Below are 26,066 nucleotides of genomic sequence, written 5' to 3'. Positions count from 1 at the left end.
GAGAAGGGGTGTATGTGTCACCTCCAGGCAGAAGCAGTGAAAAATCCATGCCTGAAAAAAAAACATCCATTCTTGGCTGGGCATCGTGGCTCATGCCTGTAATCCCAGCACTTTGGGAGGCTGAGGCGGGCAGATCACCTGAGGTCAGGAGTTTGAGACCAGCCTGACCAACATGGAGAAACACGTCTCTACTAAAAATACAAACTTAGCTGGGCGTGGTGGCATGCGCCTGTAATTCCCAGCTACTTGGGAGGCTGAGGCAGGAGAATCACTTGAACCCGGGAGGCGGAGGATGTGGTGAGCCGAGATCACATCATTGTGCTCTAGCCTGGGCAACAAGAGTGAAACTCCATCTCAAAACAATAACAACAACAACCAGAAACACCATCCATTCTCTTTCTTCCTGCCATGGTAACTGAGAAGGTCACAAGTTCCAGTGGGTGCAGCTCCAAAATGGAAGGGACTCCTCAGCCTAGGTCTCTGAAGGAGAGGAACCTAAAGCAGAGGAACCATGATGGGCATGTGGCACAAGTGGGCAATAAATGACTCTGGTGCTATGTCACTGGGATTTTGGAATTCTTTGTTACTGCAGCATAGTCTGGTTAAGACAGTGCTCTATTTGTGCAAAGCTGGGGTCTTCTTCACTGCTGCCTCTCCAGAGCCTGGGACCCTAACTGAAACATTGGAGTAGGCGCTTTGTAAATACTTGAATGAGTGAAAAAACAGAAAATGTGAGACATGGTTCCTTCCTTAAAGAATTTAATCCAAGAGATTAATTCTTACACACACAATAGTTAGAATACAATTAGGGGCTAACTGCTAAAAAAAGAAAGGGAGAGGGGCTAATGGGCTGGAGCCGCCAGGGAAGGCCTCCTAGAGGAGAGTAAAGTTTTGCAGAATTGGAGAGGATGACAGTGGGCTTGCTGTCCATCCATTCAGCAAACATTTATTCCGATGCAGCATGATGAGTGTGTTGCCAGCAGTGTGGCTGGAGGACCATGGACACCTTGGGAACCAGAGGAAAGTGCCCTTTCCATGTGAAGGATCTAGAATGGCTTCACACAGGAGGTGATGCGTGAGCTAAGACTTGACATGCAGGTGTTCACTACAGAGATAAGAGATGAGGAGAAAAGGACTAAGAATTCCAGACAGAGGGAACAGCATGAGCAGAGGACAGGCATCATGAAGGTGGATGGTGTGTTCAAAGACAGGGCAGCATCTAGTGTGGCTGGATTTGGGGGGAAAGGGGGATGGGTGCCAGTGGCAAAGAGCTGAGCTCAGTTTCTCCATCCCTAGCTTCCTGCACCTCACCCCAACTGCCTCCATCCAAATCATATTCATAGCATCTTGGAAGCTTCTGGAAGGCTTTTAAAAAATGTCTAAGCTAAGACCTGAAGGATAAATTGAAGGTGGTCAGAAAAGGTGAGGCGAAAGGGCAAGGGAGGGTGTTCCAGGCAGAGGGAACAGCATTGGCAAAGTCCTCAGAAGTGAGATAGCAAGGCCTTAGATGGCAGCTCACTTTGGCTGGCTGGAGCACAGCTTTCCAGGTGGTTAGGGAGGAGACTGGTGGGACAAAGGTGGGCCAGCGTGTACCCTTCCCCCATAAATTCCTTCCAAAGGCTCCAGCTCAGCACTCAAGGCCTTCAGGATCCTGTCTCCCACATGCCTCTCCATTCTAAATTTCTGTGCCTTTGCATGTGCTGTTGTTCTAAGTGCCTAGAATGATGATGATAATGATGATATTGATGATAACATAACTTTAGAATGTGTTAGGTGCTATTTCATTGAACCGCTCAGCAATGCCATGATTAATACCTTTTAAAATTAATTAAAGCCTTAATTAATTAAAGGTATTAATTTTAAAATTTATAGTAGACTTTATTTTTTAGAACATTTTTAGATTTATAGAAAAATTGAGACGATATTACAGAGAGTTCCCATATACCTCCTCTAATTTTCCTATGAGTAATACCTTATGTTACTATTTGTTATAATTTGTTACAATTCTTGGTATATACTTTCCTTGATACATTATTGTTATTAATAACTAAATTCCATAGTTTATTTAGATTGTTTTTACCTAATGTCTTTTACATTTAGTAGTTGTCTGTCTTTTGTCTTTTTTTGGGGGGGGGGGCAGAGTTTCGCTCTTGTTGCCCAGGCTGGAGTGCAGTGGCGCCATCTCAGTTCACTGCAACTTCCGCCTCTGGAGTTCAAGCGATTCTTCTGCCTCAGCCTCCTGAGTAGCTGGGACTATAGGCACGCGCCACCATGCCCGCTAATTTTTTTTTTTTTTTTCTTGAGACGGAGTCTCGCTCTGTCACCCAGGCTGGAGTGTGGTGGCCGGATCTCAGCTCACTGCAAGCTCCGCCTCCCGGGTTCACGCCATTCTCCTGCCTCAGCCTCCCGAGTAGCTGGGACTACAGGCGCCCGCCACCTCGCCCGGCTAGTTTTTTTTTTTTTTTTGTATTTTTTTAGTAGAGACGGGGTTTCACCGTGTTAGCCAGGATGGTCTCGATCTCCTGACCTCGTGATCCACCCGTCTCGGCCTCCCAAAGTGCTGGGATTACAGGCTTGAGCCACCGCGCCCGGCCTGTTTTTTGTGTTTTTTTTTTTTTTTTTTTTGAGACGGAGTCTCGCTCTGTCGCCCAGGCTGGAGTGCAGTGGCCGGATCTCGGCTCACTGCAAGCTCCGCCTCCCGAGTTTACGCCATTCTCCTGCCTCAGCCTCCCGAGTAGCTGGGACTACAGGCGCCCGCCACCTCGCCCGGCTAGTTTTATTGTATTTTTAGTAGAGATGGGGTTTCACCATGTTGGTCAGGCTGGTCTCAAACTCTGACTGGGTGATCCGCCCGCCTTGGCCTCCCAAAGTGCTGGAATTACATGCGTGAGCCACTGCGCCTGGCCGTGTCGTTAGGCTCCTCTGGCTGTGACGGTTTCTCGGACTTTTCCTTGATTTAGATGACCTTGATAGTTTTGAGGGGTACTGGTCAGCCAGCAATTCTGTTGGATAGCCCACTATTGGAGTCTGTTTTTCTCACAAGGCTGGGGTTATGGGTTATTGGGAGGAAGACCACAAAGGTAAAGTGTCATTTTCATCACGGTATCAAGCACATATCAGCATGATTTGTGGCTGTTGATCTTGGCCTTGATCACTTGTCTGAGTAGCAGTCATCAAGTCTCTCTCCGTAAAGTTACTCCTTTCCCCTCCCTTTCCATACTGTGCGCTTGGGGAGGACGTCACTATCTGCAGCCTACTCCTAAGGAGTAGGGAGTGATGCTCCCCCTCCCTGAGTGTCTACATAAATTATTTGGAATTCTTCTGCACAGGCAATTTGTCTCTTCTTTCCCCGTTTATTAATTTATTATCTCATTGAATTTCTCAACAATGGGTTGGTCCTTTGATTATCATCATTTCTGGAAACTGGAAGGCCTTCCTTTCTTCCCCACCTCGCTCACCCCAGAGCCAATTTCTGAAGCCCTCTCCACCTCTCTGGGAAAAAAAGTGGCCTCCCGCCATGCTTTAACATTCCAACTAATTCACGCCACACAGGTTTCTTGTGCCTCTGCTCTGTGCCAGGCACTGTGCTTGGGGCTTGAGAACAAGCAGCCCCTATGGGCCCTGTCTTCCAGTTGCCCACAGTGTTTGCCATCCTGTGCTAGAATAGAATCTTGGTGAGGGCAGGGGCATCATCCAGTTTTTTAATTGCTATGCTCCCAGCCAACCAGCACAGTGTCTGATGTTTAGTAGGTCCTCTATGAATATTTACTGAATTTGGAAATGCTTCCTGGAGGACAAACACCGGCAGATGATTGTTTATCTGTGTGCCCTTGCCTGGGGACTGTGCGCTCCCTGAGGGCAGGGCCGGCCTTAACCATCCTGGCCCAGCGGTCGGGTGGTGGTGGATGTCATAGAAATCTAAGCCAGTGAAGGGATCCGGGAACCGGCTGCCTCTTCAGGTAGAAGTGAAGTTTGGAAGCTGACACAGCTCGGGAGGCCGAATCAGGAGGACTTGGTGACTGATTGGCTGGGGAGGGTGAGGCGGGAGGAGGAGTCATACAGATGGCTCTGAGGTCTGGAGCCGGGGGACAGCCGGTGCCACCTCTGATAGACTCTACGAGAAGAGCCGCTGCCAGCTTCAGGCCGCCCCATCCATTGGGGATTCGGCCTAGGGCGAGGGAGGGGTGGCTGGGCCTGTGCAAACTTCTACTCCCCACCCCTATGTCCTCGTCTTAAAAAAAATCGGCCTGGATTTTGAGCACGGTCGTTTGTTATCAGGGGTGAGGGTCCATTCCGGGGGTCCCCTCCAGGCGGCCGTCTTCGAGGGAGACCCCCAGGGGCAGCCTGGCACCGCACGGGCTCGGCCTGGTCAGGGCCGTGGCCCGCCAGGCCCATGTACCCAGCCCGCCATCACCCGGGAGTGGGGTGGCGAGGCAGCCGCCGGGCCTGGGCGGGACAATGGCCGCGGCCGCCGGGGCCCCGGGAGCCCCCGCGCTGGGGAAGGGGCTGTCCTAGGGCCGGGCGCCGGTGCCCTCCCCGCGCGGCTCAGGGGGGCGGAGTGGGGGCGAGGAGTTCCTTTGTGGCTCTGCCTCCGGCGCGGAGCGAGCGGGGGGGCGCAGCGCAACTTTGCCAGGCGGCGGCAGCGGCGGCGGCGGCGGCGGTGAGCGCGAGACGAGGCCCCGGGGCCCGAGCGGGGACCCCAGCGCGCGGCCCGCCCCCGCCCCCCGCCCGGCCCCCTCCCCTCGCGCGCAGTCGCCAGCGCCCGGCGCTGCCCACTCGCGGGAGGCCCCGGGGCCGGACGGGCTGCGCAGCCGGAGAGGCGGGGGCCCGACGCGGCCCCCCCGGAGCCGGGCGCCTGGCGCGGGGGCTCGCCGAGCGCACGGGGGGCCGCGCGGCGCTGCAGACCCAGCCTCCCGCCGCCGCCGCCGCCGCCGCCGCCTCGGCGCTTGCAGAACCCAGAAGTGAACAGCAGGCGACCCGGAAGGTTTGCGCGCGGCTCCGCAGCGAGCCGGAGCCGGAGCCGGAGCCGGAGCCGGAGCCCGAGCCCGGAGCCTGAGCCGGAGCCCCAGCCCGGCCCTGCTCGGGCCGCCGGGCGCGGGGCTGCGGCCGCGTCCCGGAGGCGCCGCCAGTACAGCCAGGTCCGTGCGGGCCCGGGGCGCGCGGGGAGCGGGCCCAGCGGCGGCGGGCGCCTGCCCGCGGGAAAGTTGCGCCGAGTTGCGGGCGGGGGCCGGGCCGGGGCGCGGGCGCTGTCAGCGCGGGCCGGGGCGCTCCGAGGGCCCGGGGCCGCCTGCGCCTCGGGCCCGGCCCGGAGCGGCGGCGGCGGCGGCGGGGCGCGCGGGGTAGGAAGTGTCTCCCGCGGCGTGTCTGGGGCTGGTCTCCGAGTGTGTGTGCGTGTGTGTGTGTGTGCGCGCGCGTGTGTGTGTGTTTTCTTAAGCCGGGCTATTCAAACCCTGCTGCAATTCTCCGGTAAACAATGATTCATGGGGCTTAATGCAAATAAACGGATTGCAAACGGCGCGGTTCGCGCACTTTGCAGCCGGCCCGGTGGAGCGGCCAGTGCCGGATTTCTCCCTTTTTTTGCAGATCTGCAGAATATGGCGTCCCTGTCCTGTTTTAAAAATAAGCCAGGCTGCCATTTTTGTTTTTCTTTTGTCTGAAAATTTTAATAAAACTGTCTGAGAATGTGGGAGAGGCGGCTGGAAGCAGAGGGGGCACCCGAAGGGTTGGCTTTTTTCCTTTTCTTTGGAGAGAGCCGCGAGCCTTTCGGGGAGGTGAGACACAATGCAATTGCACTTTAAAGAAAAAAAAAAAGGGAAGCTGCCGGGCGATTTGGGCGGGGGGAGGGCTGGGAATTTAAAGTTAACTCCGAAAGTTTGCTTTGCTTTGCTTCTCTTTCTTTCTTTCTTTTTTTTTGGAAGGCGGTGAAATGCCGCGAAAGGATCTCGAGGCCCATTTCTCCCCCAGCCAGCTGCCTTTGCAGGATTTTTGGGAAAAGTTAACTGCCGGTTTCCTCAGAGCTGCGCGGGATGGGGGGCCGAAGGGGGGGCAGATGTGGAGGGTTGGGGATGGGAGTTTTGGGGGAACTGGGAAACATTTTTTGGAAGGGGCTCTATAAACATGGCATTGTAAGGAGCTAGATCCTCAGATCTGGGGGAGAGGACCGGCAAGAGGGGCTCAGAGTGGGCCCAGCATTTCCAGCAAAGACCCCTAGCATGAGGAAATAATCCTGCTGTCCCACCACCCTGTCCTCGAGCAGTGTGGAACCTTTGGGAGCTGTGTGTGTGGCAGTGGGCCTGTCTCCTTCATGGGTGGCCAGGACCCCCCATGTAGGCTGGAATCCTGCCTAGGCCCTGGGGTGACCCTTGGACCCTGAGGCAAGTGAGCTTGGCCCTTTGCAGTTGGAGAGCCCCCTCCCCAACCTGGTGGTCCTCCTGCCCCCAGAGGTGGCAGCTGGTGGTAATGCCTCCCCGACCCCACCCTATGATGAACTTTTGGTTGGGTGCAGGCCTGCAGCCCAGTGGGTCCTGTCTGAGGGGAGGGGCAGGAAAGGTAATCTGGTTTGCTAGTCCCCCTCGGTGTGAGCCTCACTCCTGTGGTATGCTCTTATTCCTTTCTGCCACTCCTGCCCTACGCCCTGGAGGTAGAAGCACTTTGGACTTCGGTTAAGTTCCTGAAGTATCTTGCTGGACAGGTCAGGGCCTGCTGGCTCCGCAGGCTGCCGAGGGGGATCTGAAGGCCAGGCCCACAAGGTCTGGGGTGAATGACTGGCGCTGTCCAAGGCACTGGGGGCAGTGTTGGGCCTGGCCTCTCATCTGTCCCCTACTCCAGCATTTCTTGGAGGGGAGACCCTTCTAGTGTCACTCCTGGTTTGTGTGCTGGATCCACTAGACAGAGTGAGCTCCCAGAAGACAGAGTTGGGGGTTGAAAGCTGGGGTTAGGGGTTCAGGGCTGTGGAACTTGGCATGCCTTGGCCAGAGGGTACCAAGTCAGGTGATTTTTAGATGGAGGAACTGAGGTCCAGAGAGAGGAAGTGACTTGCCCGAAGTCACGCTACCAGGTAGAAGGAGACTGAACCCGGGACCTGGGTGTTAAGGCTTCCACTGCTAGGCTCCCTCCACTGTTCTCCATGGGGGGCCTGGACCCCTGGAAGATCTGTTTTGAACAGAACTGGACTAGAATGGGACAGCATGATCCTTTCACCCCCTCCTACCCCCTGCCATAATAATCCTCCCTGAGAGAATTGAACTTTACAGTTTGCACAGTATGGTGTGGTGGTTATCACATCAGGTTCTCGCAGAAACTCAGTTGGGGTTAAATTGTCCTAGTGGGGATTATGAACTTCATTATAAGGAAAACAAGACTCAGAGAGGTTGAACAGTGGCAGAGGAGGCTTAAACTCAGGCCTGCAGGCTCCTCGTCTGGTCTTTCCCCAGGTGGACTTTGGTGCTTGTGGGAAGGACTCTTCTAGGTTTTGGGCTAATTCTTCTGCTGAATCCAGTGACTGTGTAAAAATCCAGAGGCCCACCCCACCCAAAGAATGTCAGAGCTGAAAAGGCTTAGATGTCAGGAGGTCACCTGGGCCCAGAGAGGGGAAGCCGCTGGCTAGAAGTCAGTGATTTGGGTCTCAGAACCGGACCTTGATCTCCTGCCTCCCTTCCTCTGTGACACTCAGAGGGACAATGAGCCTCTCTTCCCATTCCCAGGCTGCATGGGCTCCAGGATGGCAGGAATTGCTAGTGGGTGGTGGTGCTGGTGATGGTGTCATGGAGTAACAGCCAGTGCTCCATGGAGACATGAACTTGTCCCAGGGACTAAGGAATAGGCTATCTGCAGGCTTGGGGACGGAGGCAAGCTGGTCCCACATGGAAAGGAGGAAGCAGATGTGTGGGTGAGGTGGGGACTGGGTCTGAAGCCAGGCTGGCCCTAGCCCTTCCCTGGGCAGACACTTTTCTGCCTTGTCCCTCTGTAAAATGAGGAGCCATTCGTTCCTTCTTCTGCCACGGGCTATTTTATTCATTCATTTGTTGCCAGATCATTCCTTTATTTTTTCATTATCCATTAATTAGTTTATTGGTTAGTCATCTCAGTAATCTACCCATCTGGTCTTCTATGCAGTCCTTAGCTCACCCAGCCCACACTGCACAGACATGTGAGATACAAGTGTAGTCCTCCAGGGCTCTAAAGCCAACAAGGAAGAAGGGGTGAGACTGCAGGTGCATGAAGCACTAGCCAGGGCAGTGTTCGCTGGGCACCTCCATGAGTCCCCAGGGTAGGGCTCTCAGAGAATGGAAGTCTTGAAAACACCAAAGGAGTCCCATAAACCTTCATAGTGGTAGACCTGGGTCCTGAGATTAGGTCCCATTGTGTCACATGGCTTCTGTGACTTTGAGCACATTCTTTCCCTTTCTGAGCCTCAGTTTCCTCAACCCTAAAATGGGGTACTTTCTGTGAATCTCTCATGGGTTGTTGGGAGTGATATCAAGACAGTGTATGACATGTCTCCCCGTCTTGGCCAGGCATGTGGTGGGAGCTCAGTATGTACCCACTGAGTTATAAGGATTGCTGATTACTGTCCTAGGCCCTGCGATGATTTTGAGAATGGCGATGGTGGTTTCAGAATGAGGCACATGACCTGGGCACCCTGCAAGCCCTGGTCTGCTTTGTCATTCCCCTGCTGAAACTCTTCTAATGTTTCCTAGACATTTAGAAGACAAAATATCCGAAGTACTTTCTGGACCTACAAGGCCCTTAATAGTCCAGGCTCTGCCCACCTCTCAACCTTGGCTCCCCGCGTTCCATCGCCACCTCCAGCCACACACTAGTTTCGTTCCGCACCTTGAATTCACAAAGCCTGGTGGCAGGGCCTTTGCACATTTCCCCACCAGGACAGCTTTTCCCTGAGTGTTTACATGACTGGCACCTTCTTGTTTCACAGGTTTCTACTTGAATGTTACCTCCTCAGAGGGTCTGCTTGGATCACTTGCTCTAAAATAGCTTCCTACTCTCACTCTCTCACATCAGCCGCTTTTTCTTTTCTCTTGTGGCTCTCACCAGTATCTGAAACCCTCTCATGTATTTATTCACACTTCTTGCCTGTCTACACCACTAGAACATGCTGAAGCGCCATGCGTGTGAGTGAGCAGGTGGTTCTGGTGTGGCGTGGCTGGGGCTTTTGTAGAGGTGAGGAAATGCTAGGAAGTCCAGGTGTGGCAGCGCATTGCCTGGGAGATAAAGTTACACCGAGGGCTGTCTTCTCCTTCTCCCTCTGGGAGACTCAGGGCTGTTGTTAGGAAATAATGAGATGATTAAATCATGGAATCTAAGAATCCAAGTCTCTTCCAATCTCAGAGCTTTAGCATCTGAGAAGCTTTCCAGCTGAGAACCTTTGACACTTGGAATCTTAGCACGATAGCATGATCCAGTCTTAGGTTTAGAATCTTACAAAGTGGACTTTCACTGCCTTATTTAGCATCACAGAGTGCTCAATTTGTGCCACGCCATGTTCTAAAAGCCTTTATAAATATTAACATAGTTACAGGTGAGGAAGCTGAGGCACAGAGATACTTAGGTATCATGGAGCAGTTGCTAGGATTTGAACCTAGCACTCTGGGACTCCTTAGAATCCCTCAACTGTTGAGGGGAAGCCCAACCTCACTTGACCCTTGCACAGAGCAGGAATCCCTTTCCCACCCCCTTGTCAAAAGGGCCTCTGGTCTGTGCCTAAACCCCCCCTCCAGTGAGCTCCCTCCTAACCAGCCACCTAGCTTCCTGTTGTCAGAAAGTTCTCATCGCTAGTAAGATTTTCTTCTTTACAATGTGTAAAGTGCTGCACCTCCCTTGTGTGTAACACCTGGGAAGTGATGTTAGTGTCATGGTTTCCCAGTGCCTTTGACCTTGTGGATTCCTGGTTTCAGTAGCCTCTTTCTTCCCACTGGGTTGTAGGAAGAAAGGCAGACAGCCTCAGTGCATTGTTGAATGTAAGAATGAATGAATTGATGCACAAAGACCACATGAACCCTCAGGATTTCTGAGTTCCTCTCTCTCTAGCCTGGTGCTCGGCACTCATCCGGGGTAATTGGTCAGGCTTGGTGTACTCAGGAAAAGGAGACACTGTTATCTCTCCAATAATGTGTGTATCTGATGACATTTATACGTGCAATTCTTGGAGAATCATGTGAGGTCTAAAATCATGCACTATTAGGAGCGAGGTGGATGTCCCAGATTATCTAGCCAAACTTCGTTCTACCCGTTGGGGAAATTGAAGTAGGAAGGGAGAGGAGCAGGCCTTGTCCAAGGCCATGTGCATCTCTGTCTGCTCCCCAGAGGCCAACAGGCTGCCACAGTATCTGCTTTGGGGTTCAAAGGCAGGGGAAAGCACTCGATGGGACAGCTGCTCCTTCTCTAGTGGAGAAGCAACCCCTGTACAATGGGGGCAACATTTTTGGATGCACAGGGTGCACCTGGCACTTGGGGGGAGATTGAGGAAGCCAGCTGCATTGAGAGTGGGTTGGGGCCATGGTGATGGGGATGGCTTTCTAGAACCGGGGCTGGAACTAGGCTTTGGAGGTGGCTGGAATTTGGGGGAGGTGGCTGAATAGTGTCTTTAGTGGATAAGGTGTGTAGGGAAGGCCGAGGAATTTGACTTTGGGGCCTAAGAGGTCCTGCTTTGTTCCCTGCCTCATCCATGTGGCCACAAGGATACCGTTGGTGGGGTCTCCACCATCTGGGTCCCTTTCTGAACTTTGGGCGAAGGCTTTAGGATTCTTTTTTTTTTTTTTTTTTTTTTTTGAGATGAAATCTCGTTCTGTTGCCTAGGCTGGAGTGCAATAGTGTGATCTCTGCTCACTGTAAGCTCCGCCTCCCGGGTTCACGCCTTTCTCCTGCCTCAACCTCCCGAGTAGCTGGGACTACAGGCGCCCGCCACCACACCCAGCTAATTTTTTTTTGTATTTTTAGTAGAGACGGGGTTTCACCGTAGTTAGCCAGGATGGTCTCGATCTCCTGACCTCGTGATCCGCCCGCCTCGGCCTCCCAAAGTGCTGGGATTACAGGTGTGAGCCACCACGCCCGGCCAGCTTTAGGATTCTTAAGGGGACAGTCTAGGCAGCCATTCCAGGTTCTGCGGCTCTGTGGGGGTGCACCTGCCTGAGAGGGGGCACAACCCTTCAACACACTCAAATACATTCATACATATTCACACTATTGGCTTTTCCATGACCACCCCGACCCTACCTCCTGCACCATCCTTGCCAATGTGGAGCACTCCTCTGCTATTTCAGAAATACCACCACAGATGTCCTAAACTGGACCCCTAGGAGCCAGGAGTTCAGGAAGCATGTCTGCTGGAGTGTGCCTGCACACACGGTATACACATCACACAGGAGCACATGCATGCTCTCTTGCTACTGGTAGGACCACATACCAAAGTGCACTCTCCTGGGAAACAGCACTCAGCCACATGCTTGATATCTGCACATTCTCCCACACGCATGGTGTTCATCTGAACACAGCTCTGCTCACTCAGGCCTCCTTGTGCACACGTGTGTTTTTACATGTAGATGAGTCTTGCATGCGCACACTCGTTTACACTTGAGATAAGATAGCCTCAAATTCTAGGCCTTGTGCAAGCATGTCTCATAAACACCCTTGCACTCACGCCTGCACCCACACCTGGCCTAGATCCGCTGGAAATGATGGAGCCGGCAGCTCATTTCCATCTCCTGCCTTCATTCACTAGTATTTCTTGAGCGTTTACTATATCCAGGCCTTGTGCTAGATGCTGGGGATAGTGGGGAGGAAAACTGATGTATATAGGTCCCTGCCCTAGCGGAGGTAGACAGGCACTGTAAAAAAGATCACACAAATGATGATGATGATTTTTTTTTTTTTTTTTGAGATGGAGTCTCTGTCACCCAGTCTGGACTGCAGTGCACAGTCTTGGCTCACTGCAACCTCCACCTCCCAGGCTTAAGCAATTCTCCTGCCTCAGCCTCCAGAGTAGCTGGGATTACAGGCGTGTGCCACCATACCCGGCTAATTTTTGTATTTTTAGTAGAGATGGGGTTTTGCCATGTTGGTCAAGCTGGTGTCAAACTCCTGACCTCAGGTGATCACCCACCTCAGCCTCCCAAAGTGCTGGGATAACACGCATGAGCCATGGTGCCTGGCCACATGATGATTAAGATTAGAGATTTTGGTCACTATGATGACTGATGATGGGGGAGAGGCAGAGGGAACGGCCTGGGTGGAGGCCCCGAGGTGAGAAATCCAGGGACAAGGAGATGGTGGTGGCACTGGGACCTAGGGAAGGTGCAGGGGATGAGGCAGCAGGTGAGGCTGAGTCTGGTGGGGCCTGTAGCCAGTCTTCCCTGGCCTGTTCCCCCAGAGCCATTTGTCCACCCCATACCCTCCCCACTCCTTTCTCTCCCCAGCCCAGCCCAGCCCTCCCTTTGCTGCTGTGGCCCGCGTGGGGCCCGCTCTGTCTGCTGGCCTGCACCCCAGCTGGAGGCCTATTTAGCCTGCCCCACAGGCTGCCTGCCCTGGAGGTCCTGGGATATAGCAGGGAAGCAGGCTTGACTACCTGCCAGGGGTTCCCTGTCCAGGACCCCTGAGACCTGTCTCAGAAGCTCCTGGGGGCCGGGCCAGAGCCAGGGCCCAGCAGTTGGCTTTCCTGTTTTCAGTGAATCTCAGACCTGGATCTTTGCCAGTCAAAAGAATGGTCCCTGTGGGTCCTGAAGGCCGCCCAGAGCTACTGCCACTCCCCACCCCCCAGATGGCATCACTGGCTGGTCAGATTTCCATGTGGGTCTTTGGAATGTTGGGAAAAACTCCCTTAGGCCTTGGAGAACCTAGCAACAGCAATGGCAGCTGACTGTTCAGGAGTCCTCACTGTGTGCCAGGCAGTGTTCGAAAGATTTTATCCATATTAGCTCACTTAGTCCTCCGTACAACCCATGGAGATACCATGATCATCCCCAGTTTACAGATGAGAAAATTGAGGCTTGGAGATGTTGGTAACAATCCCAAGGGCCTGGGCTGGGACTATCTGCCTCCAGAATCCAGACTTTTAACCCTCGAGCTGTCACATTCCCCTTTAAGGGTCCAGGAGCCCAGGCTATGATTTGGTTGAACCCCTTCACCTTACAGAGGCAGAAAAGGAGGCCCAGAGAGAAAATGGACTTGCCAGAGTGTTCTGTTACCTCTGCCTGCACCAGATGCATGGCCTTGGGCAGGTGAGTGACCTCTCTGAGCCTCATTCCTGACCCCAATGAAGTGATGACCAGAGAAGCTTGGAGGACACATGGGGACTGAAATTGAGAAAGGACCCGGGGTGAGGGCTTCTTAAGTCTCCTGATACTTGCTTTATAAGTCATTAAGCTGTTCATGTTCTAAGCATCTTTCTGAATATATGTTATATTTCAAAACACTCACAGCATCTACCTCATGGGGTCGTTAGGAGCCAGAGTGAGAAATGCTTGTAAAGTATCTTAAGGTGCCTAGCATGGAGGAAGCAACTATTATTATTACCATCATCATTTCATGCCAGCAGAAGGAGTTCCCTGTGGGGATAGGAGCTGGGGGTCCCCAGGAGAAACAGAAGTAGGGAGGGGGGTGTGTTCCAAGCCTGTAGAACATTCTCTCAGAACTGAGAGGGTGTCATGGCCCCTTCCCTAGATGAGGGCACTGAGGCTACTAGAGAGGGTCAACCACCCTGGGTGTCTCTGGGTAGCTGGAGGTGGGAATGGGGGGCCGAGAGGGTGAGGGTGTTGGGGAGGGGGAGTGCCAGTGAGGGGAAGGGGCAGGCTCCCAGCTCCCACTGACCTGGGCACAGACAGCAAACCCTCCGGCTCTGATCAACCCTGCCGTCACAACGAAAACAGCCCTTCCCAGCCCCATGGGGCTGCGGAAACCCAGCCTAATTGGATCCAGGACCCTGGGAGCCTCTTTCCTTCCAGGGAAGGAAGTTCCCAGGAGTGTGTTTCTGGGGCTGGCCAGGCCTAGCCAAGGTCTTGAGGGTGGGGTGGGGTGCAGCATCTGCGGCTCAGGGTTCTAGCTGCATGGAGTGGCAGAGGGCAGAGGGGCCATGGGAGGCAAACTTCGAGCATGTCTCAGGAGCCTGAAAGATGGGAAGCCTCAGTTTCCCTCTCCTAGACCATCTGCTTATTCCCTCCAGGCCATCCTTCTGGCCGCATAACGGCTTATCCATTGAAGACCTTGGCCATGGCCCTCCCTTGCTCAGGGACCTCCCACGTCCCCTTCCATGTTCTTTCACCAGAGCACCTTAGCCTGGAACTCTAGTCCTTTACGAATGGCTCCAGCCACCCCACCCTTCTTCCCTTGTGAATTCCTGCGCTATACCCCTGACCCACGTGATGCCATGTGCTTTCCTGCCTCGGGGCCTTTGCACGTGCAGTTCTTGCCACCTGCCATGCTCTCTGGCATCTCCCTCTTGCAATTTCCCCTTCCCCCTTCAGTAAGTCCCACCTGCCTGAAGTCTGTTCTTCCCACAGTGAGATGAGTTCACCCTCCTGAGGATGCTGCCACTACCCTCCCTTCCCTCCCAGCCCGACTGCAGCAGTAGCTGTTGCCCCTCTCTGGGGACAGGGATTATGTTTGAGAAACCTTTACTGTCCCAGGGAGTTAACAGTTTTCCAGCCTCTGCACACGCTGCCCTTCTGCCGCAATGGCTCTCCTGGTAAACTCCCACGTCTTTACGGCTCGCATGGAAAAACCCCTCCTCATCAATTCCCTCAGTGAACATCTGTTGAGTACCCAGTGTATACTAGACACTTGAGGCCCTACTGCATGGCTGGCACTGGGCTCTGGGGCTGCAGCAGTGATGGCTGATGGGGAGACAGGCCTAAGGCATATTTAGAGGCGTGGTATTAATACAAAGGTGGGACAGGGAGAAGGCAGAGGACCATGGGAGTGTATACCAGGGTAGCCCAATTCCTATGTGGGAAACATCAAAAGTGACCTTTAAGTTGAGACAGGAGTGGAGACCTGGGTGAGCTGTAGGGCTATGCTGGGGTAGGGGTTGTAACTAAGAACCAGACCGAGCCCTGCTTTTGGGGAGCCCACAGTCTACTTGAGGGACTGGACAAATAACCAGATAACCAGACAGTTCCCCAAGGCAGTGCCAGCTGAGCAGAGTTTTGAAGGCAGGGTTCCAGCTGGGAGGTATGGCCCCCAGGTGGAGGGGCTCAGCCTGTGCAGAGCCGTGGCTCATCAGGTCACCTTGTTCTGGGGGCCCTGATGCTGGAGGGATGGTGCCAAGGGGCACACCTGATGAGATGAGTGTGGCCAGGGGACCTTCTTGGTGAAAGCCTGAGCGTCAGACTGTGGAGTTTGAACTGTACCCCAAAAGTGATGGGAATCCAAGAAGGATTTTAAGCGGTAGACTTAGTGCCCTGGGCAGGCTCTCCTTCAGCTTGGTCCTCCCTGCTGGGGCCCCGGATGGGACCAGGAGTCCCTTCGTGTCTGCTCTCCCCCACCCACTGCTGTCATGGGTGGGGCTGGAGGCTTTTGCTGTGGGACTTTGAGCAGGCCCCTGTCCCTCCCTGAGCCCCACTCTCCTGGGTAAACTTGCAGGGCCTTAGGCCAGAATCCTATGTGGGGCTGTGGGCTGGAGTTTGGGGTATCTTGCTGTGTCATACCTTGCTTAACTTTTGGTTTTATTAAAAATATTCCCTTAAAAAGTCACATAACAATACTCTTCCAGGCCTATTGCCCCATTAGCTGTGACATGGAGAAAAATTAGAAAACAGGGATATGAAATAAGTAAAAACCCACCTCATCTCTGCCCCTGCTCCAAGCCAGAAACATCACCACTGTTAGCCTTTTGGTGTTTCTTCCCCTCTTTTCTCTCAGCACCCAGTTTTCATATAGATATCCTTGCTCTATCTATACATGCAGTTTTAAAAAAATCTTCCCATTTCCCCCCTATCACAAGTGTTTTTTAAATGACTGCAGAGTGGTTTCAATCCTTCCTTTTAATGGATCCAGTGTCAGGGTGGAGAGGATGGGCTTTAGGACCTGATTGTCTGTATTCAAATCCTACACTTAACTGCTTGACTTTGGGCAAATTTACTGATCTCTCTGTGCCTTCAGTTCCTGACAGGCCAATGTGAGTGTTAAATGAGTCATTACAAGGCCAGTAACGTTAGCTGTTATTAACGACCGTAGACTGTGTCACCAAGTAACATGACTTACACAGAACCTATTTAAAATTTCGGCTGTTCCAGGTTTTTGCTGTTGTAAAAAACCACTGATGCAAACAGCTTTGTACATATAACTTTTTCTCTATTTTTCTAGGGATGGATGACCAAGAATGGGATCACTAGGCCAGGAAGTTTGGACATTTTTAGAGCTCTTGACAAATTCATGCCAGATTGTTTTCAGAAATGATTGTTACAATTTACACTCCCACCAATAATACATGAGCGTGCCAATTTCACCATACCCTCACCAGTATTGGGTGTTAGCATTTCCTTATTTCTTACTGCTATTTTGATAGGTTAAACTCATTGAATTTTCACTGCTATGGAAGCAGAATCATTTTCTGTGTTTATTAGCTGTTAACATCCTTTTTGGATCGGCTAGTCTTTAGAGAACATACATAGCCCCTTCTTGGGTCAATTAGGAAGACAGGACTTAGATACAGGAAATAGTGAACAGTGTAACAGAGAGGGACAGCACAGTGCCAGAGTGGGTGGAGGGGACTCGGAGGAGGGGGAGGGGGCTTCCTTCTATCCGGGCCACAGCCCTTTCAGTTCCCCCCACCTGATTATTAAGTAATTGATTAATTAATCCAAACCTTTGTCAGATACTGTGCAGGGTTTAAAAGATAAATGATTCAGCCATGATCCCTCCCCAACGGAGCGCATGTCTGGCAGCAGAGATGGATGAGCAAACAGACAGAACATGGGGTGAGAGAGGTTCTGATGATGGAAATGCAGGGTACAAAGGGAGCAGTGAGGAGAGCACGCAGTGCAGCCCGGGCATGGAGGCAGAGTAGTCCCCGATTGCTTCCAGGAAGAGGTGGCCTGTAAGCTGTGGCCTGAGGGATGCATTGGAATTCACTAGTGACATGGGGAGGGCAGAGAATACCAGGGAGAGGATGCAGCCTGTGGAAGGTGAGAAGGGAAGCAGAGCCCTGGGGGAACTGGGAGATGCTCAGTCTGGCTGTGCAGTGCAAAGTGGAACAGCCAGAGAGATCGGCAGGGGCTGCACACGTAAGGCTTAAGCAATCCAGACATTGTCTGGAGGGAAGTAGGGAGCTATGGAGGGTCTTAAGAAGGACAGGGTTGGGATCTTTTATTTTATTAAAATTACAGTGACTGCAGTAATGGAGTGGAGGATGGAGGAGGGGGGGAACCTGTGAGGAGGCTCTTACAATAGCTGAGGCCAGAGCTGAAGGGGGCCTGTATCAGGGCAGGGGAGGTGGTGCAGACCCTCTTCTCTCCCCACCCTGTAGGATCCTAATCAGCTTCATGGTGCAGATGGAATGCCACCTCTTCCAGGTAGCCCTTCCTGACACCCACCCTCCAAGTCATGCGCGCTTTGAGGCTGGGGCTGTGCAGGGCCTGGCGTGCAACAGTCAACTGCCTGCCCACCAGCAGCTGACGCTGACCTCCCACTGCCCCATGCCTCTGGACCCTCCATCTGTTCCCCGCACTGGGCTACCAACTACTTTCGTTCATTTTTTAAGAATAAATTTATTGTTTTTGTTAAGAAACGGAACAGCATTACAGAGAATTTGGAAATCAGAGAAACAAAGACAAAGACCAAGATTGGCCCCAGCTGCCTCTTGCCTTGCTCCCAGCCTCCCTCTGGGTGTGGCTCCCTGAAGCTTTCTTTTTCTGACGCAGGTTTTTATTTTTGCCTCCTTTGTAATCATAGTATCCGGACAGTTTTGGGTCCTGCTCTCTCGCATTTGCTTTGTGAGGAGCTAGTTCCCATGTGGGCATGGGGTCTGGGCAAAGTCTCTTCTTTTTAAAGACAGGTTCTCACTCTGTCACCCAGGCTTGAGTGCAGTGGTGTGATCATGGCTCACTGCAGCCTCAAACTCCTGGGCTTAAGCGATTCTCCTGCCTCAGCCTCCCAAAGTGCTGGGATTATAGGCATGAACCATGCCCAGCCCAGCCAAGCAAATCTCACTTTTTAATGTCTGTGTGTTGGGCTGGGGTGGGAGGTGGGGGGTGGCCATAAGTTGCTTTACTGAACCCCTCTGCCTTGCAGTGGGTGAGTCTCGTGACATTCCTCCTGGGCTGCCTGTCCTCTTTGTGTCCATTCGTCTAGGTCTGAAAGTCTCCAGGTGGCAGGGCCTGGCACCTGATGTACCCCTTCCTCAGTACCCCCTCCCTCAGTTCCCCTCTGTGGAACTTGCTGGGCTGGCCTCAGAGACACCCTTCTGGGACAGGGTGATAAACAGACCCAGTTTCAAGTTCAGACTCAGCTCTGTGACCTAAGGCAACTTGCTTAACCTCTCTGGACCTCAGTTTCCTCATCTGTACAATAGGTCTATTGTGAGAGTAAAATAATGGCTGTAAAATATCCTGACACAGTCCCCAGTCCATTGGAAGTGGCCACCTTGGGCTAGAGGCTGGCAGAAATGAATGAGCACCAACCCTACTTGTGAAGAGTTTGAAGTCTGGTGGGGAGGACGCCCGGGAAAATATAACTGCCCTGGAGTGCAGTTGGCCCTGTAGTGCTGGCTCAGTGCTGGGCATCCTAACTCCATCACTTACTAGCTGTGTGATTTGGGGCAAGTTGGTCGATCTCTCTGTGCTGCACTTTCTTCTGTTAATTGTGCATCTCACAGAGTCATTGGGAAGATTCAGTGACATGAATCATGACATATTCAACACATAGATGTTAAAATCAATGGTAGCTGGCACTTTATTACTATTATTATTGTTATTATTGTTATTGTTATTCCCATATACAAGGTGCTGTTGGGAACACAGAGGAAGTGACTGGCTGGGGGTTCAGGGAAAGCTCCGTAGAAGAGGGAACACTTGAGCTGGGTCTTGAAGGATGAGTAGAAGTTCACCAAGTGGGAAAGGACACTCTAGGTAAGGAGCTTGTGATTCCAGGTTGCACTCTGTCAATGAGGGTTTGTTCTTTGGGGGATTAAAGCATTGTGTTCTTCCCTGAGTGCTCCTACTGCCCCGCTCTGGGTCTGCCCTGGGGGAGGTGTGTGCTTACCCTCCTGTAGTGGCCTCCTGTGTCGTGGTGGCTGTGGGTTCCTCCTCACGGCAGCTGCTGGGTCCCCATCAGTCCATGTTTGGGGCCACAGGTCTGTATCTGTCATGTGTGTCTGGGTTTGGTGCTGTCTGTCCGCATGTTCCTATGGCTGTGTTTGTCAGCATTGGTATACAGTGGGCCCCCTGGGCTCCACTGTGGGGGGTACTTTGCATGCTTCCTTGGCCTCCAGCTCCAGGCCTCTTAGGCCGCCCTCCTCCCTGGCCCAGGTGCAGCCCCTGCCTCTCTGCTCTGCTCCCCAGGGGCTTCCCGCTGCCTCTTCTCCTGGCCTTTCTAGTCCCCTCTACACTAGGCACTCAGAGGGGCCTTTCTCAACCACAGATTCTGTCCCATCACCTACTGCTTCAAGTCTAGCCTTCAGGCCTAGGAATCAGGGAGCAGCCTTTTAGGTCTGGCCCCAGCTGCTGGTTCCAGCCTCATCTCCCATCTGCCAGGCAACACCGAACATTCGTGGCTCCCCTCACACACTGTTGGGCTCCTCGCCTGGGGGGCCTTTGCTCAAGCTGTTGCTTCTGCTGGGAATGCTCCCACCCCTCCTCTGCCTACCTAACTCCCACTCATCCTTTAAGACCCAAGGCAGGCATCACCTCCCCTGGGAAGTCCTCCCTGATCCTCTCCAGGCTGGGTCAGGTCCCTGGCTCTGGGCTGCTAATCCCTTCCATGGGGGGTAGGAGCAAGTGCCTTGCCCAAGATCACACAGCTGGTGAGTTGGAGTCAAGATTGGGATCCGGGTATGTTGGGCTGCAAACAGAGCGGGCTGTTCCACAGTCCCGGTGAGGCAACAGTGGCTGGGACTGTTGGAGAAGAGTGGGTGGGCTTGAGAGAGACTTTGGAACTGGAATCCTGAAGACATGGCTGAGATGGGTCTGAGGTGGGTGGGGAGGGAGGGCAAGTGCGGTAGATCACTGTGTGTCTGCAGGAGCATCTGGGCAGGTGTGCGGTAGATCACTGTGTGTCTGCAGGAGCATCTGGGCAGGTGTGTGTTAGATCACTGTGTGTCTGCAGGAGCATCTGGGCAGATGGGGATGTCCCACTGTGAGGGGGGGATGACCAGACCAGGTGCATGGCATAGGGAAAGACGAAGTTCAGCTCAGGCCCGCAGAGTCTGAGCAGCCCAGGAGTCGGCCAAAGGGACTGTCAGGGAGAGGCCTAGCTGGAGGTGGGGACTTCGGGCTTGGCTGGTCTTGAGATTCTAAAATGGTTGGGCCACCCAGGAACTGAGGCTGGTGGGAGAGAGGGAGCTCCCACTCTATCCTGAGGAGCTGAATTGGTGGGGAAGAGAGGCTAGGGACTATAAAGGAGGCTGAGAAAGTGAGGAGCCAGGTGTCATGGCACACAGGCCTTCTCCGAGGGGCCAGGTGGCAGGGAGGCCATGGAGGACAGGACTGGAATGTGGCCCATAAGCTTTGACCTCAGGGCGGCTACTGTGCTGTGTAGGTAGTCTCATAGGTCGGAGTTCTTTGCAGAAGCTTGTGGGCCACTTGTCTGCTTCCTCCACTTAGCTTGGGGCTCGGGGAGGGCCGAGTTCTTTCCAGTTGGCTAAGGCTCCCCAGCACTGGTCCCAGTTTGGCCCAGAGGATTTGTCCAGTATGAATGGATGGACAGATTGATAGATGGGCCAGCTGCCATCAGCAGGCCGTATTTTGGAAGGGGTGTTTCATTCATCCGTCCATCCGCTGTTTTTCACCTTTTAGAATAAGAGAAACAAAATGACATTTGCTCCCCTGCGAGGATCAGCCCTGTGTCTTGGGGCTGACAGTAGAGAGTCTTGGCTTTTGTCGTGCTTGAGGCCTGGCCACCAGCGTGTTTCCTCTGCCCATTCTAGCATGCACACTCAACCCCCGGGTGGCTGCTCTGTCTCCACCCCCAGCCCTCACCAGGTCCTCAGATAGTCACCTCCGCGTCACTGCTCCCCTGGCCCAGCATGCTTCCTGCCGCCTTCTCACCACCAGCATTCCAACCCAACATCTTAGCGTGGCATTCAGTGCCCTGTGTCTCCCCACCTCTCTGCTCTGCAGCTCTCTTTAGTGCCCGTGGGTGCTGTTCACTATCCCAAGCCCGCCTTGTGCTTTCACATCTCCACGCCTTTGCTCAAGCTGTGACCTCTTCCAAGAATGTCCTTCTGCCTTGTCCCTCTGTCCTGAACACACATCTGACCATATCTCTTTCTGGCTTCAAGCCCCTCCCTTAGGCAAGATCTGAATGGCTTGGCCTGGCCCTGGCTACCTTCCTCCCTCACCTCTCGCCAGGGCCCACCCTCTTGTCCAGGTCCCAGGGCTGCACAGGGGATACCCACCTCAAAGGCATGTTGGGAGTCTCACATGAGATGCGATGCGTGTGACACGCGGGAAGAGCTCAGGAAATGTTTGGCCCCTGCCCTGTGTTCCCTGTGCCTGTCACACAGTAGGTGGACACCAGGACTAGGGTCACTGACTGAATCATTACTTAGAACCAGCCAGAAAATGATGCAGAGAAATCAGGCAGAGGTGGTGTGGATCAGATGAAGTGATCTGGGGCTCAACTAGGGTGAGGGGTGGCCCCTGCCTGACCAGGGGTCTGATAAGTGGCAGAGAGGATGTTCTAGGCCAGCTGTGGTACCCTGGGCAAGGCCCCCTCTTCCCATGGCCCCCTGACCAGTGTAGTGGCGCTGAACTTGGCACTGAACTGAACTGAAGAGGAGGAAAAGACGGATCTCCTAGAACTGTCTGAGAAGCAGCGAGGTGCAGTGGGCAGAGTCCTGGGCCGGGGCCTGAGTGAGGCAAGGTAGCCTGTTTCACCCCATTTTACAGAGGAGGAAACCTGAGGCTTAGAGAGCTAGCATCCAGCATCACAGCACCGTGCTGCTTCCTGTTTCTCATGCATGTGGCCTGAGCAAGGTGCCTCCCTCCTGGTGCCCTCGTTTCTTCCTCCGTGAAATGAGAGTGAAAATTCTTCCTTGCTTGCCATCCTCCTGAGGTTCTAATGAGAATGTTGGTGGGCACAGAAGAGCTTTGTAAACTGTGAGCAGTGCTAGATAATTGTATGGGATTGTCTTTAAAATCATTCTGATTATTATTACTTCATTTATTCATTTCATTATGCAACTCACATTATTGATAACCTTTGGGCCTCGGTGCTGGGGATACCCAGATGAACAAGACAGGTGTATCCAATGTCCATGCTCCCTGCCCCTAGCCGTGGAGCCTCTTTACCCTGGCTTTACATCTCAGTCGCCTCCATATTTCTCCCTGTGGACAACAGCAGGGTTGGGACAGGTCCTGAGACTGCTGTGTGAGCAAGTGCTCACCTGTGGGGTCGCAGCCATGTCATCCTAAGGTAGGGCTTATTCACAAGCCTGTGGTCAGGATGCTTTGTCATTCCCCTGAATAGGTAAGGGACTGATGAACTAGACTTTGGAGTCAGGCAGATTAGAGTGGGAATCTCAGCTCTCTGCTTACTTGCTGTGTGACCTTGAATAAGTCACTCCACCTCTCTGAATTCAGTGTCCTGAGTTGTAAAATGGGAATGATAAGAGTACCTACCTGCCTTTCAGTGTCATTGTGCCTGGCACAAGAGAGGCACTTGGTAACTTGCAGCCTCCTCACTGTAATTATTGTTTTGAGTTTGTTCTGGGAAAGGAGAAGTCCCAGGGGTCTGGAGCATTCAGGGAGAACTCCAGGCAGGAAGTACTTCTTGTGTTGGGCTGTAAGGGATGGGTGGGCAGAGGGAAGGGCATCTTGGTGCCTGTGGGTGGAGGATGGAGGGCAGGAGCTGCCCCAGCCGCCTCAGGAGGGTGCTCTAACCCAAACTGGCCCTCAGGCTGGGAGTGAGGGGTAAGGATGTTTGCCTATAGATATTGAGCCATTTGCATATAGGCATTTGCTCTACCAAAGACTAGGGTTTGCAAAGCAAATTCCCCAGAGGAACCAGCTTGAGCAAATCTGATTTCTAATTTTGACTGTGGCACCTTCGCCTTGTGGCCTAGGACAGGTTTCCTCCTTCCCTTCTCTCTGAGCCTCAGTTTCTTCACTGATAAAATGGTATAATAATACCTCTTGTGCCTGCTTTCAAGTAAAGATCACAAGAGATAATTCATCTAAAATTTCTTTCTTAAAATATTGAGATTAGATCGTGTCCTTATCGAGGGTTTTCTCTCGAAACCTTATAGCTACCATTCCAATAGGGGCTTTTCACGCTCATAGGATGAGGAAAAGAGGTTGAAAGTGCTTCATTTTGGTCTTTCCTGTCAAAATAAACAATTTCATTTAAGCAACGATACCAGTTAGGCAAGTGATTTCCATAAGCGAGAGATAAGAGAAACTTGACAGGGAGCAAGGCTTAATGGAAACCCTCTGTGAGGCATGGTCCCTGTAAGTCACTTCTTGACTTACTCTAGGGTCGCAGGAAGACAAACCTTCTGGAAGACTGAGATAGCCCTGAAGGCCCATCCTTCATACTGCCCTGGTTGAAAAGGCCTTCTAACCGCACAGGCCTGCCATGGAACTTGCCAGAGGTGAGGGCCACCAGTCTGTCACACACTTTTACCAAAGAGCCCCAGACTGCCCTAGCTTCAGGCCTCTTCGGCCCCTCCGTGACCACAGCGTTCTCGTCCACATCGTCGTGGGCCAGGTGTTGCACGTGGCATTGAACAACCACACGTGGCCTGTTAACTTTCCAGAAGTACAGTTTCTTGAGTCAAAAGGCAATAATCATTTGGGTCACTGTAAATTGTCCTGCCAAACTGCCCCTCAGAAAGGCTATATCTGGTGACCCCATGTTGCCCCCTGATTTTGAGAAGGATGTCTGTACTCAAAGGGACAGGGGGCAGAAGGGCAGGGATCAGGGATGGGCATTTACAAATTTGCTCCAGTCCGCCCCAGTTTGTCTCTGGACTCGGGGGCCCTTCTGTGTGGAACGCATGGGGTTGGCACAGCAGCCTGGGGCCCTCCTGGGGGATGGAGATTGGTTGGCCAGCAATTGGGGTGACAGGGGTGGGAGCTGGTCGAGAGTACTCCAGTCTGGATGTGACGTTTGCCCTGTGGGGCCCACTAAGGTGGGGGGTGTCACCCAATTCCAGGTTTTTCAGCCTGGAGATGTGACTCCCTGGGCCAGGTGGGAGGCCTGCTGTGCTGTGAGGCTGGGGGACCCATGGGGACATGGATCCCAGACACTGGCCCCGACTTGAGTGGATGCAGCTAAGGGGTGCTCGCCCCAGTCTGTGGGGAGGGCTCTCTTCCCGGTGACAGTCGCTCTCTTCCCGCAGGATGGCCGAGCCTCGATTTAACAACCCCTACTTCTGGCCCCCTCCTCCCACCATGCCCAGCCAGGTAAGACTGACGTCGTCCCTCCGGATGCCCTACCCTCCTTGGAGCTGCTTCGCTTCGCCCTGGGTTTTGGCTGTGCCTTGTGGGGCGAGGGGTTAGGAGCGAGGGGCGCGGGTGGACCAGCGGGCCTGGGGAAGGCGCGGGACGCGGTCCAGACCTCCTCAGCCCGTCGTCTTACGCCCGCAGCTGGACAACCTGGTCCTGATTAACAAGATCAAGGAGCAGCTGATGGCGGAGAAGATCAGGCCGCCTCACCTGCCGCCCACGTCGGCCTCGTCGCAGCAGCCGCTGCTAGTGCCGCCGGCGCCCGCGGAGAGCAGCCAGGCCGTCATGTCGCTGCCCAAGCTGCAGCAGGTGCCGGGGCTGCATCCGCAGGCGGTGCCGCAGCCCGACGTGGCGCTGCACGCGCGGCCGGCCACCAGCACCGTCACAGGTAGGCGGCGCGGGCGGGGCCGGCGAGTGGGCGGGGCCGGGGAGGACTGGGTGGGAGGGGGCGGGCGTAGAGGGGACTTGGTGAGGATGGGACCCTGCTAGGTGAAGAGCAGGGCGGGCAGGGCTTGGGGGTAGGGCGCAAAGCTTGGGGTGGTGGGGATGGCCCCGATGAGCCACAGCACCCCGGTACTGGAAGGACCCTTCTCCCCGCAGTGGACACGACAGGAGTGTGTCACTGTCCCATGGGGCTCACCAGGAAAGTTAGGTTCCCAATATAGAACTTTGGAAATCCTGAGATTCTTTGGGAACCCAGAGAACGACCAGATTTGAGGGGTAAGAGCCGAAACGCAAGGAAAGGTTGGCAGCAAACCAGGGAAATGGGACAGGAAGAGGGAACCGCACATGCGGAGGGAGTATGTGTGTAGGAAGCAAGAGAAGGACAGACCGTCTGGGGTGGGAAGGCCTAGAAGATGGTGATGATGATGGTGATGGTGGCAGCTAGCTGCAGTCGAGCGCCCATGTCTGTTCACCAGTGTTCATTGTACTCCCAGCAGCCTGTGAGGTGTGTGCTGTTGGTATTAGGTGGAACACGGGACCGTTTTGACTTAGAAAAACAGCAGTTTCATGCAGTTCACCGCAATGTCTCTATTCAACAGATGAGGAAACTGAGGCAGAGAAAGGTAAAGCCACTTGCAACCACGGTTTACAGCTAGTAAGAGGCAGAGGCCGGCAGTGTGGCTCCAGAGCCCGTGTCTTCACTCTGTTTCCATGCTCAGTTCTGCTGAGGCTTTGAGGAAGCAGGGACCAGATTAAGAAGGGCCCTGTAGGCCACAAAGCAGTTTGGACTTGACCCTTGGGCAGTGGGGAACCACTGAAGGTTTTTAAGTGGGGGAGAAAACACTCAGATATGGGTTGAGAAAACGGAGTCTGGCTGCTAGGTGGAGAAGAGGTTGTCAGGGGGTAAGCATGGAAGCAGGGAGATCTTCAGGAGTGTGGTGACCTGGGCAACGCAGTGGTAGTGGGAATAGAGAGAAGTGGACAGATCTGAGATACATTGTGGGAGAC

General features: G+C 53.5%; 1 protein-coding gene across 5 annotated transcripts in view; it reads left to right on the top strand.

The window, feature by feature from the left end:
* The first annotated feature begins 4,774 nt into the window (after positions 1 to 4,774).
* Positions 4,775 to 26,066, top strand: part of ZNF362 (zinc finger protein 362) — a 42,740-nt gene continuing 21,448 nt past the window's right edge. The window contains exons 1-5 of one of the 5 annotated variants that reach the window (XM_074013104.1): positions 4,958 to 5,138; positions 18,951 to 19,076; positions 23,642 to 23,758; positions 24,509 to 24,572; positions 24,756 to 25,002. In XM_074013104.1, coding sequence (XP_073869205.1) covers positions 24,510 to 24,572; positions 24,756 to 25,002 — 310 coding nt within the window. In that variant the 5' untranslated portion in view covers positions 4,958 to 5,138; positions 18,951 to 19,076; positions 23,642 to 23,758; position 24,509. Of the gene's footprint in view, positions 5,139 to 5,744; positions 5,772 to 18,950; positions 19,077 to 23,641; positions 23,759 to 24,508; positions 24,573 to 24,755; positions 25,003 to 26,066 lie in introns of those variants that run through there. The other 4 variants (XM_045375257.3, XM_045375247.3, XM_065525460.1 and 1 more) reach the window with 4 other exon arrangements.

The sequence above is a fragment of the Macaca fascicularis genome, chromosome 1, assembly GCF_037993035.2.
Source record: "Macaca fascicularis isolate 582-1 chromosome 1, T2T-MFA8v1.1".
In the NCBI taxonomy this organism is placed as follows: Eukaryota; Metazoa; Chordata; class Mammalia; order Primates; family Cercopithecidae; genus Macaca; species Macaca fascicularis.
This window is presented reverse-complemented; position numbering and strand designations above follow the sequence as displayed.